Below are 17,452 nucleotides of genomic sequence, written 5' to 3' on the forward strand. Positions count from 1 at the left end.
GATGACTTTGGGTGTCCTCTAAAATTCAGTATTCTCAACTATAAAAAAGAATAAATTATCTGCCTCACTGGGGGAAATGAGAACTGACTACGTTCCACAGATCACCCATCCATTCTGGGTGCTGGACACAAATATATTAGGAAAACACTTAATTCTGCACTTAATACTATACTTTCCCCATTCCCCTTAGGAGACTGGTTATACGTATCAACATACTAAAGGCTCTGTGAGTTCTGCTGTAAGGAAATCTATTAACTTTCCATAACCAAGTGTTTCTCAAGTTTACTTGTTCCCAAAACTTTCACTTTTCCTGTTAACACCTGCTGGTACACCCAGGAATCAGAGTTCCTCAGAACACACTTGAGAGTGATGACTTAAGAGGAAAAAGATGAATTTTAATGACGTCAAACAATAAAAGTTTTGAACTTAATGCTGTTATTCCTTCTAATTATAACCAACACACACATAAGACACCCTTGCCCACTTGGAGGTAGCTGGAGAGTTCAAGTACTAACAGTGTAACAATGATGACTTTGTGCGGAGCGCAAATTTTATGCATCTTGTGATCCTGTAGAGAACGATGTAAAGCTCTCTTGAGTGTGCATTTTGAGGTTTTTAAACAGGAATAGTTAAGAATTCACATTCCTCAGTTGGTTTTCTTTGTAAATAACAACACGTTTTTACAAGACAGCTAATCAATTTGCAGTCTGTGTTGGCGAGGCTAACTAACCCACACTGACCCTGGCCTCAGTAGTATCTGGCTACAGGTGTGTCAGCTGGTGGTAACAAAGGGAAGTTACGTTAAAATCAAATCACTCTCTTAGAAAGACTCTACTCCAGGCAAAGTAAGTGAAGATGTGGACCATGTCAAAAAGAACAATCTAAATAATTCTAGACAAAACATCTTGCGTAGTTGCTAACGTGACAGGCCCAAGAGCAATGGATAACTCTTTACTTCACCATTTTAAGAAATACTATCATTATTATTTTTGACTCCAGAGATACAATCTCAGGAAGTAAAAACCAGTAACTCAAAACAGGGAAAAACTGAGTACACCTGGCAGGACAGAATACGGGGATTTGAGCGTATCCTAACTAACGTGGACTGGCAGCAGCACACTGCCACAGGGTGAGGGATGCAAAACAAGCACTGGGAATGATAGCGTGTTTGTGATCTGCAGCTGGAGTCACAAATTGAAATAGAGTCATCATTCAAGCATAGCATGGAAAAGATTTAGTTCTGCTTTCTGAGTCTATACACAGGTGTGACCATCACCAGTAACACGTAAGGTCAGTAAAATAATAAAAGGAGAACACAGTTATAAACTGCTCTGTTCCTACACTAATTCTGATATTTGCTGCTTATATCACATGGTCCCCAAAATAACAACTATGGATGGAAAGAGATTGATAACCCATAATTAGCTTAACACTTGGTATAAGTCTATGCCCCCATTCCAGTAACACGTAAGGTTTGAAGTGAATTAAATTGGTTCACATTTCTCAAAATGCAGTCTGTGGATCATGCGTGTCTAGAATCCCTGGGGAGTTTGTTAAAAGTGCCTCACCTGGGCCCACACCCACCGAATCAGACTCTCTGGGACAGGGCTCGGGACTCTCCCCATGGAATAAACTCTCAGGTGACTTTTAGGCCCATTAGAGAACTAAAAGAATATTGTATTGAATGCTGATGTCAATTATCAATATGGAGAACCTGGAGGCTTCATAGGAAAGTCTGAAAACAATGAAAAACTTTCCACGGGGCCAGCCTGGTGGCGTAGTGGTTAAGTTTGCACACTCTGCTTCAGCAGCCCGGGGTTCACAGGTTCAGATCCTGGGCGCAGACCTACGCACTGCTCAAGCCATGCTGAGGTGACGTCCCACATACAAAATAGAGGAATATCAGCATGGCTGTTAGCTCAGTGACAATCTTCCTCAAGCAAAAAAGAAGAAGATTGGCAACAGATGTTCGCTCAGGGCCAGTCTTCCACACACAAAAAAAACAACTTTCCAAACTAAGGCTTAGTAAAACAAGTTCCTCTGGAGGAAAAATAAGTATTTGAAAAACTAAGGCTGTAACAATGACTATTTGAAGATGTAATTTTAAAACATTATTAGATACAAACATAGAAAATTGGTGTTTTCGTTTTTATAAAACATCAGTTAATTCGTCAACATCCCTACCTTTAACAAATCCAGAGCTTGGAGTAGATGCTATCCATGGCTTTTCTTTGGGTTGTCTACACTGCATCTCCCTTTCACTCCTTCCTGGCTGGCAAAGCCCCACTTGCACCGTTGCACTGTTGAGGCTTCCATCTCAAGCTTGCTCCTCTTTATTAGAGATGTACATAGGACATCTGATTGTGATAAAAGGTGTGGTCTGTGGCCCTAGAAAGTACTACTAGTCAGCAAGAGTGCATCATCTTCTTCCCTAGAGATGTTTAAGACCAGGTGAGCTTCTCCTTTGTCAAAGCTGACTTAAGTACCATCCTCCCTGGCAGCAGAAGCTCAGACTGGCTGATTCCTGAGTGCCCTCCTGGGTAACCATTCTGCTTTCCCGAGATACACATGGCTTTACCAAGTTGTCCAAGGGCTGTCCTGGCTCCTCTCTGTGATCTGCAGAATGGTCTCCATGTCTTTCAATTAGCAATTCCTTACTGAAAATCCACTGCATGAAAACTACAGAGGGCGTATTAAGGTCTTATTTTGAGTTCTCCAACTACAGAATCTTGTTTCTGGTATAGGACAATGGTAAATGAAAGAATATATATAATATATATGAATATATTATATAATGTATGTATTATAATGTGAAAATTAATAAAGGGAAACCTCATTTAAAATGGAGTCAGGAAGCCAGAAAGGGGAGCTCCCATATAGTGCCACTCGAGGTCAATTACAGGAAAGACAGTCAATTACAGACCCTGACAAAAAGATGTCAACAAGAAAGAATCTTCAACTACAGGGAGAAGCGTACATTTCATCTCAAACAGAAATCAACTACCCCAGCAACCTAGCCAAGGAGAAACTATCACCACCCCAAACTCTTGTTTTTCCCCAATGGACTTTCAGTCAACACAACCCCTTCCAGTTTCCTCCTTTTTCTCTACAAAATAATGTTCCTCTCCCTTGTTTGTTAGATTTGCATATGGTCCACCATAGCATGCATATCCCAAGTTGCAATTCTTTGGCTATTCCCAAATAAATTCATTTTGCTGGTAAAACAACTGGAAGTTTTATGTTTAAAGTTAAAAATAATTGTAATAAGTATATAATACAAATTAAGAGAGAGAACTCCAGGAAAATTTTCTGTGACAAAAACAAGAAAAGATGGAACAAGGATGTGCTCAGCCAATACCAAACTACAGAGGTGGGGGTCGTTTTATGGTCCAATTGGAGAGGTTTATATCAGATCATGATACAACTAAACTTAGTATAAGTTCTGAAAGTAAACCATTTACCCGAAGTCACATTTTTCAAAATATGAAATAGTTAACTTAGAACAGGGTTCTCAAGGTGTGGTCTCAGAACCAGCATCAACCGCAAACTTGTTAGAAATGCAAATTATCAGCCCCCACCCCACCAAACCTACTAAATCAGAAATTCCTGGGTGGGCTCCAAAAACGGTTTTAAAAGTCCTGCAGGTGATTCTGATGCACACTTACATTTGAGAACCCTGGCTCAGAACTCAAGACACCTCCCCTGGACCTGATATCACAAGTCCGAGGGAGCTGAATGGAAAAGGAGTAGTTCGTACTCTACAAGGTGTAATTCAAAGAGGAACAAAAGAGCACTGCCTGTTCCCCCAACTGACCCAAGAAATGCCCGCATTTCTGAAAATTAGGGCAACATCTTTCAGTTAAGACACTGTCACTAAAAAGTCACTATGCCCTTTAATACGCCAACACATCATTGATCTTACTCCTCAGCTGTCACTTGACAGAGAGCCTGGATATGAAGGAAAGCGTAATGTGGCATATCATATGACAGATCAGGGTTAAAGTGGACCAAGTGGAGAAGAGTCCCAAGCTCTCATCCTAAAGGGATGAAAGACAGGCCCGGGTGGGACCCTACGGTGAGGGAACTCTGGAGAGGCAATGATGCTTCCAGCACATAGAGAAAGGGATGCTCAAAGAAACAATTTGTCATCATTAATGTCTTGAGCAGCAGTTAACTATCAATTAGTTGAGGAGATGGTCTCCCCTGGCTTCTTGGAACAGAACACAGTCTAAACTGGAAAGGTAGTTGTTTGCCACTGATTAGCATTCCACACCCATTTTATACATAGATGTGACTCACGTTCAAACTAATGAACTAGGGGACTCTCTTTGGTGCCCTCTCCTTACAGCACCCTCATTTTCCTAACATGAAATCTACAAATTCAGATCCTGACGTTCGTAAGCCTCAGTTGGCAGAACTTATAGATAGATTTAATATGTCTTTGCAATGCTCTTATATGTTTCACTTACAGAGCACGTAAATAAGACATTTTACTAACACGTACATCAAAAGTTTGACATTAATCTTTTAAAACTCTGCTAAAGTACTTAATCACTACAAGAGTATTCAAAAGCACATAATTTCATATTCAACAGACAACATTAAAACCTCTTTCTTGGGGCTGGCTTGGTGGCGCAGCGGTTGAGTTCGCACATTCTGCTTCGGCGGCCCGGGGTTTGCTGGTTCGGATCCCAGGTGTGGACATGGCACTGCTTGGCAAGCCATGCTGTGGTAGGCGTCCCACATATAAAGTAGAGGAAGATGGGCACGGATGTTAGCTCAGGGCCAGTCTTCCTCAGCAAAAAGAGGAGGATTGGCAGCAGATGTTAGCTCAGGGCTGATCTTCCACAAAAAAAAAAAAAGCAAAAAAAAACCTCTTTCTCATAAACACTATTACTGTACTACATACATGTTAACATTTTTATTATATGTTACCTTTCTCAAAGTCTTTCTACATGCCTTTTAAAAACTCAGTTGAGGGTAAAACTCAACACAGACTGGTTTTTAAAAATTATGACAGGGCCGCCCAGTGCCGCAGCAGTTAAGTTCCCATCCTCCACTTCGGCGGCCCAGGGTTCACCAGTTTGGATCCCAGATGCGGACGTATGCACCACCTGGCAAGCCATGCTGTGGCAGGTGGGCCACATATAAAGTAGAGGAAGATGGGCACAGATGTTAGCTCAGGGCCAGTCTTCCTCAGCAAAAAAGAGGAGGATTGGTGGCAGATGTTAGCTCAGGGCTAATCTTCCTCAAAAAAAAGAAAAAAGAAATTAAAAAATCATGACAAAAACGTGACTTAAAATGTAAGATGGACATGGTAGCAATTAAAGTTGATGTGCCAGTGACCACAGGAAATGCAAACGTCTTGATTCCTGGAAGCATTCCTCCTAGAAGGGAGCAAACGTCCATGGACAACAGTCCCACATTGTGCTATTCTATCAGTTGACAGGTGACATTTTAACCTCTAACCAAGCATAGCAAGACGATTCAAAATTAAGGTTGACACTTTGTCCTTTAACTAGATCCAAAGTCCTGCAGGGGTCTCCCTGCCTGATGTTATACCATATGTGCAAACTCAGACACAGCAGGCAGGGTTACGCAGGATGCCTCTGTACTCTGCCATTCTCCAGCTTCCTGTTGTTTTTGGAGCAGCCCTAACTTTAGCTAAACATAACCTTTCTGGGTGGATCATTTTTAGCGAGAGAATCCGCCTTCTAGCAGAGCAGTCTGTATGTTGACTGCATGTCTGAAGCATTGCCAACTATGGAATTCAGAGAACTCACTGGTTTGGTATTTTGCAGTTTTTATGAAACGCACCCATTTTAGGAAAAACTCATAAAATAAACTTACTTACCACTTTAGTTTTTAGGAATAAAATCCAAACAATTATGGAATGAACAACAGGAGGAATTCTTTTTGAAGCGTTTGTCAACTGATCTACCATTAATTGATAGTGATAATGATAGTGATGAATGGCAGATTTTTCAAAACCTTTTCCATAATTCAAGCTACTTTTTTATTCAAAATTTACTATTATCTTGGGTAGTGGGATGTACTTACTTATTTGTGCCTTCAAGAGGTGTGAATGGGAAAAAGCCTCTTAGGTTTTACATTCAGAATTTTTTTTTGACAGATAGGAGAAATAATTAGGAGAAATGAGAGAATACCAACTCTAGTAATAAACTGCATCCTTAGCTTAATGTCAGTGGTTCTTACCAAGCCAGAGTTCACAAAAAGCATATACAAAGAAAACAAAACAGTCCTTTGAAAAATATATACAACTTCCCCAACGGTCTTTCCCCTTGACTTTTCCATAAAGTAGGACATTTAGCTCTATATAATTCCAAAAAATCTATACATGGCTTACAGAGGGAAGCATAAATCTCCTGGGTGTCAGATTCACTTCCTGGTGCCTTCCTTCATTATACATTTAAAGATAATCAATAAAAACTGATTTCTCTTTGTAAGCATTTTCCTGTTCTGCCAGAAATAATAGCAGTCCCTGCCCTAAAATGAAGGAAAAAAATGGAAAGTAACATTTACCATAAGAGGAGAAAAAGAAACTGCCTAAGCATTTTTCCTGAGCCAAGTGAAACACGAACAGCAAATCAAGTTTATTCGTAAAGAAAAAAATTTTAAATACTCCTGGCATTAGATCTATTCTTAAAATCTGCAGGATCAACAAGTTTTCCAACTCTGGATTTATATTTCAACTTTCAACAACCACCTCTTTATGTGTCCTAATAGTTTTACTGTATTTCTGTATGAATATCACATGCAAGACTGTTACTCGACGTCGAACACTGAAGCAGTAACAAGAGGACGGTTAAGTCCCCAAATTGCATCCTAGGGCAGAGATGCAAAACCACAGGGAAAAAAACAGATGAGAACAAAATTACATCCGGTGAGGAAATAAAGAACTGCAGACAACTCTATCTCGTCTCAAAACACAAAACTTTTTGCCACTTGTATTCTCAGCATAAGAATTTTCTTGTTTAAAATGTTACTTGAAAGTTTTATATTAAATACTCTGAAATAATCTGTTGGGGTTTCTCCAACATTGTAGACTCTATCTCAGAACTATCCATTTTTATTTCTTTTGCTTCTTCTGGATTTGTCACAAAAGACTGTAAGAAAACACCAAATGGAAGAGTAACAGACTTTTACTTTGTAAGGAAGTTACAAATATATTTTATACGTTTTCCTGGCTTCCTATTTCCCCTCACTCTATACTATCTATGAAGGTTGTCATATTTCCCCAGAGCAGATTATAAATCAGACAAGTTCAGCCCGTCAGGTTGAAAAATGGAGGTGAAAGGTGCAGTGGAAAATATATAAAGTATAATTAAAACCATATGACCAGAGATATTGAAGCAATACTTGTTGGAGGAAACCCAAGTAAAAATCAAACCTCTCCTGGTGTTAGTGAGACTACCCAGTCCATTTGGGCCAAGCACACATCATTTGCTAAATATTCTTTTTTTTCCCTTCACGGCAAGACCATCGAGGGAACTTCAATCCTAACCAGGTCATTAAGCCTACAGCTATCTTTGTAGCATAAAGAAATTCATGGTTGTTAATGTAAAACTGATCTCGCCTTTAAAACAGTTACCACTTACTCAGAAATATAGTTTAAGATTGGGCAAGGGTCAATTTTTCATCCATCAAACAGTATTAAAGACTCATGATGACAATGTTGAATCAAAAATCTTTTCTACGAAGAAGTCTTCAACTCTAAAGACCTGAGGATTCCAGAAAGACACAGATCATCTAATTGCTTACTGTTGAACATAAAGAGCAAGAAGCTATGAAATGCAGACTGTCTCCCCTACTACATTATAAACAACCTAGATATTACTGCCTCACGTAGGTGGTACTTAGCAGGCCAATGATGTATATATGTCTAAGGATGTGCAGGAATTAAGAGTTCTTGAAGTTGTAAAGCAATTCCAGTAAAAATCTTTGACTTTAACAATCTATCACCAAAGCAATTCCGTGCCTATTTCTCCCGAGCATTCCAAGTGTCAAGTATAGTAATCTCAGTAGACAACTGGAACATAATTTTCAATATTGCTTTGGGATTCTGGTAAACAACTCAAGTTTAGCAAGTCACTTACCCCCCAGAAACTGAATTCCTCCAGCCACTCTTCCCACAGTCCTGGAGATGAGCTCTGACACACAGCAACCCATGAGGGCAGTGAGAGCCACCAGGAGGAGGAGGCCACAACCCAGGCCTGTCACGATGGTACAGATCCTCCATTCTGCGCTGGGGATGCCCTGGAAGGAGGCATAGCGCCCACATTCCTCCACCATCACCATCATCTGCCGACTCTCATCATGCACAGGATATGAGCACCTCCGGAAAGTACCGAAGGACACAGGCTTGCCCAGCTGTGATCCCCAGAGCCAGTAAGGCATGAAGAACCCCACGCAGGAGGTGGCAGCACAAAGAAAAGAGAGCAAAGCCCAGATCACCCCGGTACAAGTCAGGCTGGATGCCATCTTTCACCAGATAGGGCAATGAGGACCCAAAGTGACTGCCCTGGGACTACAGGAGTGAGGGAAGTTGTGAAATCACCAGGGAACCACAGGTAATCCACAGTTCTGTAATGGGGAGTGTCTATTAATGGAACAGGTCTTCAGTCTCACTGGGCATCAGGTTCCCATCTTCTGTAGTAAGGATGATGGTCCCTGGTAAAACAATAAGAAATATTAAAAGTTAAATGTTTTTAGAGACGTGATAACACCAATTCAGTTGGTCTACAACTTTCAGTTAATAAACATTCAAACTTGCCTCAACACTTCAAAAGCGGGATGAACTAATTCTATAAACTTCTCTATAATTCAAGTTTTGTCAAACTAGCTCAAAGCTTTTTCATTTCTTTATCTCCTATAAATGCTCCCAAATTAACTCTGACAGCTATTTACCTAAAGAAATTCAGGACTTTTATTTGCCATGCCAGTGAATTCATTTCATATCCTCACATTAAGGGTAATGTAGCATTTTTACTGGCAGCAAACATAATTCTGAATATTACAATAAAATGAACCATATCATGGTTTATTTGGCTTGGAAGTTCATGCTCATAATTCGCAGCAACTTTTCTGTGTCCCTTTAGGTGCAGTAACTCTCTGCATGAGCCCAAACAAAATAATTAAGATCATTTTCACAACTGCAGAGCACCATAAATTCAACAAACATTATGTAGTGTCTAGGCTCATAGAATGGATGGAACCATTAGGCACTCCCAGTTCTCACTCAGTAGCGTTTGTGAATTCCTTGGGTCTTAACTGTCTTCTAGTGAAAATGAAAGAAAGGCTGTGTATGACTTATTCTCCTGTCTGCAGTTTTGATTCAGTGGTTCCAATAAAATTAATGGAACCATCCCTCCTGCTGAATGATTGTCAGATTGTCTAATCTGAAAAGCAATCCATACTTTCCAGTATTCCACATCGAACCCCAGTCATTCAAATGGTTCCACCCCTCCTTCCCTTTCAGAAAGAGTTCCTGAACCATTTCCCACACTTTCCGTAAAGAAATGAATACAGCAGCACAGAGCCCACGCACCTTACATTTGCATGCCCAGAACTCTTAACTCCAGCTTTCTGAGTCCACAGCAAACTCCCTCTTCCCTCACCTCGCCCCTTTCCCAGCCCTCGCCCCTATCGTTTTCTTTCCACCCGCCGTCTTATTTCTAGTCCAATATGTCACTTTGGGGGAGCTCCGGCTACCTCTTTTTTTTTTTTTTTAAATCTTGTCAACTGCGGTCAGCGTTAATGGCTGAAGTTGGTCTGTCTGGGCCATGAGACTGGGGAAGACGAGCGCGGGGCGGCACCGGGGTAGGAGGGCCCTCATCTCCAGCTGGGGTAAGGCATCTCTCCCAGACAAGCCCATAGTCAGCCCCCTGCCGTGGCCTCGCCCGCCCTGCACCCTGAAAACACAATGCTCCCTCAACCCAAAAGGATGGAGAGGGGCATTTTCCAGCCGGCCCCCTGGCGAAGGGAGGGATAAGGATGGGAAGGCAGCACCCCCCGGAGGCAGACGCCAAGAGCGGACGCGGCAGGCAGCGAGAGGCCAGCGAGCAGCCAAGCTCAGGAAGTCCGGAGCCCGGGAGCAGCCCAACTCCGGCGGCGGGGACGAGGGGGCCCGGAGAGAAAGGAGCGCAGCCCACGCCCGCGGGGCGGCGAGCGCTTTACTCACATGGCCGGCGGGCGGCGGCCACCTTCTCTCCCGAGTTCGGGGCGCACGCACAACTTGCTGTCTTTCCCGGGCGGAACATCCACGGCAAAGAAGACGCTCCTTCCTTCGCCGCTGTCTTAACAGCCGCCGCGATCCCGGGCCCGACGTGGGAGAGCGAGCGGGCCGGACAGGAGGCGGAGAGTCCGCGGAGGACCGGCCGCGCGCGCCCAGCGGAGCCCCCGCTCCCCGCGTGTGTCCGGCGAGGCTCGGGCGGAGCGCTGTGGCCGCGCGGGCGCCCGGCTCGCAAGCAGCGGAGCGGCTCTCCCTTTGGCAGGCGAGGCACGCACCGCCTCCTCCCCTCCGCTGCCGAGCCCTCCTCTTTCTCCTGTCCCCTCCCCTCGCGCCGGCAGACCCACAGCAGACAGTCCGGGGACGCGGGGCGGCCGGCGACCTTCCCAGTCCGTGGGGTGGGGTGGGGTGGGGTGGGGTGGGGTGGGGAGGGAAGGGGGCGCACCCCGCTGCTGACGGGGTGCAAGCTCAGCCCCCGGGGACAGATTTCGTGGCTCTCCAGCCCCAAGCCCTTTCGTGACCTCCTCTCGAGACTCCTTCAAAAAGAGTGGAGGAGGCAGGCAGACTGAAAAGTAGGGGAGAAAGTTGCTTGTCTCTCGGTTGCTCCCGAGGGGCCACGGAAGATGCGACACGTTCCCTGTCTGCTTTTCTGGGTCTGGTGTTTGGGGTTTAAGCTCCAGTTTCCTGCCGCATTTAGGAGATGTAGATAGAAGGAGACCCTTAAAGACTGGCTAAAATGACCCCTTTGAGCTTTCAGGAGTCTCCTGGGATGTAGTCACTTGGGAAGAAGATGAACAAGGCCAGTGTGGGCGTGGGAATGAGAGACAAGAGCGGAGAGCCCGAGGCTCTGCAACTCCATCAGGAGGCCGCCTTTGCAGACAGCCCAGGAAGAAGACAGGGGGAGACTTCCAGCGCGCCTCTCCCAAGAGATACTTTCTTTGGGAACTGCTTTCAAGGCCTTGCGCGCCCTCTCTCTCCCTCCCTCCCTCCTTTCTTCCCCTTCTCGCCCTCCCTTCCTTCCCTTCCATCCCCCTGTCTAATCAGTCTTGCAATCAATACCACCACTGAATTGCTTTTCTGAGAGACAACTGATTTTGATTTCCCCTCTGGAGTTGAGGTCTTTTTTGGCTTGTCATTAGCGCCAACACCTTTGGAAGTTTCGAGCTACTTTCAGTAGACGACAATGGGAGTCTCTGCTGCAGACAGTATTTTAAGAATCATGCCATCTGGGAACAGCGGTTTGTGAAGCAAATACTTCCTCAGATGCAGTTTATGAAGTGCTTTTTCAAAGTAGTTGAAAGAAATAAATGGGTAGGTATATATTCCATAGTAACTTTTCAAATTGCACCATTTTAATTAGCCGTGATGGTGTACATTTTCCCCAGAACTGCTGCTGGAGATGTGCGTTCTTTCATTATTATTTTGAAAGGCTTTGAGTAATTGGTTCCAACCCTTTTGAGGTCATAGACCTTTTTAAGAACATGATGAAACTGATGAGCCTCCTAGGAAAAAAATGCATGTATTAAGCTTTATCACAGCGGTTCTCAAGGGCGAGAAGGGAGAGTATGCCCCCCCAGGGGACATTGGCAAGGTCTGCAAATATTTTTGATTTTCATGGTCAGGGCAGTGCTACTGGCATCTAGTGGGTAGAAGCCAGGAATGTTGCCAAACACCCTACAATGAATGGGACTGCCCCCCAGAATTATCCAGCTGGAAATAGCAATAGTGCCAAGGTTGAGAAAACCTATTTCAGTGAAATATCAGATGATTTCCTGTTCCCCTGCAGCCCATCCGTGAATCCCAGATTCAGAATCCCTGATTTAAATCGTCTTGTACAAATCACTGGTTATTGAGCTCAGCGACAGCATATTAACGATTGGTCTGACTTCCAGCTATGTACCACACCCTTAGTTATCACACAGAGCCTTCGTATCTATATAAAGTGCAGGTAGAAGATATGACTGTATAAAGACTAAATAATGATAGTGAGGTTCTGACTCACCTTCCACACAACCTGCTGGGGAAATTGGTCCAGGACACTTTCTCAAGCTTAGGGGTGTTCCAAGCAGTGAGGTGCATGGCTGCTATGAAGTTTTTGATGTGTGCCAGTCACCACACTAACTTTTCTTTTAAATTACTTTATTCTCTAAAAAAAAAAAAAAATACGAAGAAGGTGTAAGTATTATTTTACAGAAAGGTTAAGTAATTTTCCTGAGAACTTACAGCTAACAAGTGAACTTTAAAAAATCTCATTATCTGCATTCTAATGAACAGAGTAAATGCCGTTGGAGAGATTCTGCCCAAGACAAAAAAGAAGATAGAGGAAGAGACTGGATTTTCAAGAAAATCTATCAGGACACAATATCAATTATTTGGGAAAGTGTAGTGTGTTATATACTGAGACTCGAATTTCTAACTTAAATGAGTGAATTTGGACAAATAGCGACCTTTCAGAGCCTACGTTTTCTCATTTGTATAAAGAAGTTGGAATAGATGATTTTTAATATTCTTCTAGCTCATGACTTCTAGTATCATGATTATGCAGGTACTCTTATTTACAAGAAGGAGTTTTGGGGTCATCTAAGTTTGTTCAGGTACATAATTTTATAGGTAAGGATGCAGAGGCTCAGAATCCTTCCAGTGTCTTATCCAAAGCTGAGCTTAGAATCTCTGTATCCTTGATTTCTCTTTTCATTCCGCCATGTAATTATCTTCCCAAACTATAAAATCTTCTGAATTACTCCTTGGGTTCTTGTATGCATACTTAGAAGGCAAAATGCATTATAACATCTTTAAAACCCTTGCATTAAATTTGCACCTTCAAAGGATCCTTAAATTACTTCCCACCCAGAAGTTCCCACATAGCAGATGTCACTGATACCTCTTACTTCAGGTTTGAGTTTCTAGCATGTTTGGATAGTAGTCCCATTGAGTCATAAGATGAGATCATGAACATCAAAGTATGTGGAAAGCTGTAAAGCATCTACGACAACACTCTTGGTTGGCTACTCAGTATTAACTCCCAACCCTCCTCCCTTGTTCACTAGATACTTTTCTAAGCTCCCTTAAAGCTAGTGGTGGCCACATGACCTTGTTCTAGCCAATGAGTCTACTGAGAAGATTTCTGAGGAAGATTGTATTCTCTGATAAAAGGAGAAAGCCTGAGAGAACAGTTCTCTCAGCATCCTGAGCTGCCTTTGGACACATTCTTGAAGGATGAGATGTTTGGAGCTATGGCAGCCTTCTTGTAACTGTGAGGGGAATCACAGAGATATAATCCTAGCACCTTAACATTGTGGAGCTGTACACCTCATTTTGAATTTTTTAAAAGTTAATTATAGATCGTCAACATGGTTTAAGTCATGGTTACTTGAATTTTCTACTTTTAGTATCAGAAAGCATTCCTAATTGATAAACACCTGTACAGATAAGACATATGCTCAATAACAGGAAAGACACATTAGTCAACATTGTATCTCAATGCTTGACAACAGAAGATAGATAATAATTGAACATTAACTGAAGGAATTAATGAACAAATCAATGCCATTGTGATTATTATCCTTGTTTAATGCAGCCTACAGAGTGGATATTTAACTTTTTGTTTTTTAAACAAATTGGGGGTTCTGGGTGAAATTAGGGAAGGAGTATGATAGTGGAAAACAGGAAACAGTACAAAGTCCATCCATCACTTTTGACCATTGGGGAGAGGTTGGAAAGGGAATTCTTCAGTTCACATTTGTGGCTGATCCTATAATTTGGCTGATACAATGTTCATTTCCAACCCTTTTCTTCCATATGTTTCTCTCCCATAGAAGCAATTAAAGCTAGAATCTCCATTTCCCAGCCTCCTTTCAAGTTTGAGTGGCCATGGGACAGTGCTAACTAATGAGACCAAAGTCGAGGGGTGCTGGCACCATCACATCCACTTTCTCTTTCTTCTACCCTAGAAAACGGACATGATAGCATCTTGTTGCACAGTAGCCATCTTTCAACCATGAGGTGACATGCATGAGGACAAAAGCCAGCACCCCAAGAATGATGGGGTGAAGTGGTAGAGTCTGGATCCTTGGTATCTTCGTTAGGCTGCTGTTATCCTCAGACTTCTCTTGGATAGGACCGATAACCCTTAGCTGGTTAAGTCACACTTATCAGCAATAAATGAGTACCTACTAGACTATTCAAACTAACTGTTCTCTTGCAGTCCAAGAGCCAGCACCACAGTAAAGTGGGTTAGACACAGCACGGAGACACTAAGCAGGGCAGAGAGGACAGAATGTTGCCAAGGGAGAATTTATTCTCCAGCAAATGGTGGCTGCCACAGGCATTTGTTGTCAATAGCATGCAATACAGAAGATGCCCCTTTCTTAAAATCTGGCAATAGAAACAGGAACAGTTATGAAGATAGTTTTCAAAATGTCTTAGTCTTAAGTCTTAACATTGTTAAGTTAAGTCTTAACATTGAGAATTTTAAAAAGACAGAAATTCTCAGCATTATAAAATGGCCTGATACGAGAAGTTTTCTCTCAAATACAGACCAGCGAGAAAGAGATCAGGAAGGTGCAGGGTGCAAAAAGCCCCAGTAAAGGACGAAAGAGAGGCTCTAAATAGAGCCAGGGAGGAGTGTCATTCACTGCTCCTGGCTGTGGAGCCCATCAGCCCATTATCAGAATATATCATTTGTTCCTCCGCAGATGCTGTGAGATACCCCAAGGAATGCTCCACTAGCTGAAAAACTGGAATCACGGTTTTCAGTACAGAAGCGGTGAACAGGGGTTAAAATAACTAGTTTGAGATCATGGTAAATGCCTCCTTTTTGCCATTTCCTTCCTTCCTTCATTCCTAAACTACCTTTTCCTTCATGAATCCCTTCTTAAGACAACTCGAGATGGGTATTGCTGTGGTATTTTACTACACTGTGTCCATCTTACATATAGGGAAAAAATCTCATGAGACAAGTGACCTCTTAAGTTTCCTGGTCTCCATTTCACGTGGTCTCGGAGTGAGAGGTGTATCGCTGTTAGAATGCCTGTGCTCCCATTTTTATACATACAGTTACCATAGCTAACCCAACACCCTATTATAGTAGGGTTGCCTATTTCGTTTTCTATGCACTTTCTTTCCTGTGTTTGATAGACCCCTCCCCCTGTAGAAATTGCATATGTCTAGTTATGTACAATTTCTAAACATAGTGATTCATATGACTATTTTCCTCAGGAACTCTCATGGAAATAAGGTACATATAGTCCCTGGTCTGCTCCTAGGGGTGCTGTCTGCATTATTCATTTAAAGTTTGCAAATGACTTTGGAAATATAAAGTGCCATATAATTTCTCTATATTATTCTCTTATGAATTAAAGTAGGATACAAATTTTAAATCAGTAACTTATTCATAAGAAGAAAAAAATGTGGAGTGTTAAATCACATTTAACATAGTAAATACTTCACATTAAACCATCAAAATGGAAAATGTCTGTAATAAATTATCTATATTTTTCCTACATGACCCAGTATGCATTTTAAAGCAACACATAACTATGTTTAATATTGAATCAGTGTCATGCTTTTGCTACCTTTAAATTCTTTTTCTTTTTACTTTTAGTATCAAAAATCATCTCAGGCTTTTTCGGTGTTACGACTACGTTTTCTGTTTTTTAAAACATTTCCCAGAATATATGGAAAGATGAGTATAATAAGTTTTATAGAAAGAGACAAGAATTATTTTTTTGTGGATAATAATATGTGCCACTTGAGAGGTTCCCCACCCTAAATAGTGTGAGATGGCTGAACATACGACACCTGACACTGGACAGATGAGATGACAGCAGTTTATTAGTCACATATATTCACGGCTGGGGAAGGAGGATCCTGCACGTCATGTAAGGCCACACTTGGGTTGCCCTTGGGAGCAGAGTGAATCAGCAGGGGCTGTGAGAGACAGGCTTTCTAGTAACAAGAGGATGAAGTGACCCCTGGTTCCCACAAGATCCTGTGACTGACTTGTTTGGATAATTTTGTGAGCTGGTAGGGCGATGAAACCCATTAGGTTGAGGACCAAGCAGGGTGCAGGTAAGCTGGCCAGTAGGGGAGCTAGTTGGGTGGGCAGCCTTTCTTTCTGTGTTGGGGGCATATCTGGCAAGAGCAGGGAAACTCACAGCTGGGCCTTTGGGGATTTGTTTCTACAGTATTTTAAAATCTTAAATCATCCCCTCTTCACCAAAATAAGATGCACTGCAAGGATTGAATGTGTTAATAAAATGACCTAGGAGCAGAAAGCCAAAACTTAAACACTTAATTTGGTATTACAATACTAACAAGGTTCAACGAACAGTGAATTTTCTAAAGTAAATAACTTCATATTACAGCCATTGTGAAATGGTTGAGGGGAAATGCTGCTTCCCCAGTTCTCTGGTTTTCCTCAGGAGAATGTTTTCTTAAATGCAGCTGGCCTCTCTCTGCTCATCTGAGCACCTGGGGCAAATGGAGACTCCGGGAGGAACCCCTTGTGTGCTTGGTTGGCTCTGCTCTTCGCTTGTGGGTGAATCTCCACGTGGGGCAGGAGTTGCCCCTGCAGCTCCGGGGCGCCCGCCCTCGTCCACACTGCTGAGACTGAAAGAGTGGGAAAATCTGCCGAGCTCTGGGGCTCAGTTAGCTGGCCCTTTGCCCCTCAAGAAGCTCCGTCCTCCATGTCAGCCTTTATCAATAGTAATCGTGATATTTTGGTCTCCATCTGCCACTTTTCCCCTCAATTGGTTCAGATTGCAGCTGGGAAGAGAAGTGCTATTTATTCGCCTCCATCAGAGACTCCAATATGAACTATCACAAACTGAATGTAAGCATGTTTAAATATTAAGTAAATATTACTGTTTTATGACCAATATGCCAGCAACACCACTTCTGTACTAATGGGGTCAAGGAGAAAAGAGAGAACTTATTTTCAGCAGTTAGAGGTGAGTTGAACTGCCGAAGATTATATCTTAAATGCTGTGCTTGGGTGACTTGCCAACTAGAGTGAATGTGTGGATGAAAAGAGAATGCTATTTGGCTAGTTATGTCTTTGAAAGATCAATGTCTCTGTGTGTTAAAAGCTAAAGAGCATGGGCGAGGTGACAAGAAGCAGAAGATACAAGAATAAAATAAAAATAGAATTAAGAGCAATATACAACATCAACCATGTCAGCAGATAGACATTAGAAGTGGTGA

At 42.5% G+C, this 17,452-nt stretch overlaps 1 protein-coding gene across 2 annotated transcripts in view; it reads right to left on the reverse strand.

The window, feature by feature from the left end:
* LHFPL6 (LHFPL tetraspan subfamily member 6) overlaps positions 1-10,762 on the reverse strand; it is a 288,940-nt gene extending 278,178 nt beyond the window's left edge. Inside the window, exons 1-2 of one of the 2 annotated variants that reach the window (XM_070578093.1) lie at positions 10,202-10,762; positions 8,118-8,691 (exon numbers count right to left, since the gene is read on the reverse strand). In XM_070578093.1, coding sequence (XP_070434194.1) covers positions 8,118-8,502 — 385 coding nt within the window. In that variant the 5' untranslated portion in view covers positions 8,503-8,691; positions 10,202-10,762. The remainder of the gene's footprint in view (positions 1-8,117; positions 8,692-10,201) is intronic. The other variant, XM_070578094.1, reaches the window with a different exon arrangement.
* Positions 10,763-17,452: the final 6,690 nt, after the last annotated feature.

The sequence above is a fragment of the Equus przewalskii genome, chromosome 16 (assembly GCF_037783145.1).
Source record: "Equus przewalskii isolate Varuska chromosome 16, EquPr2, whole genome shotgun sequence".
NCBI lineage: Eukaryota > Metazoa > Chordata > Mammalia > Perissodactyla > Equidae > Equus > Equus przewalskii.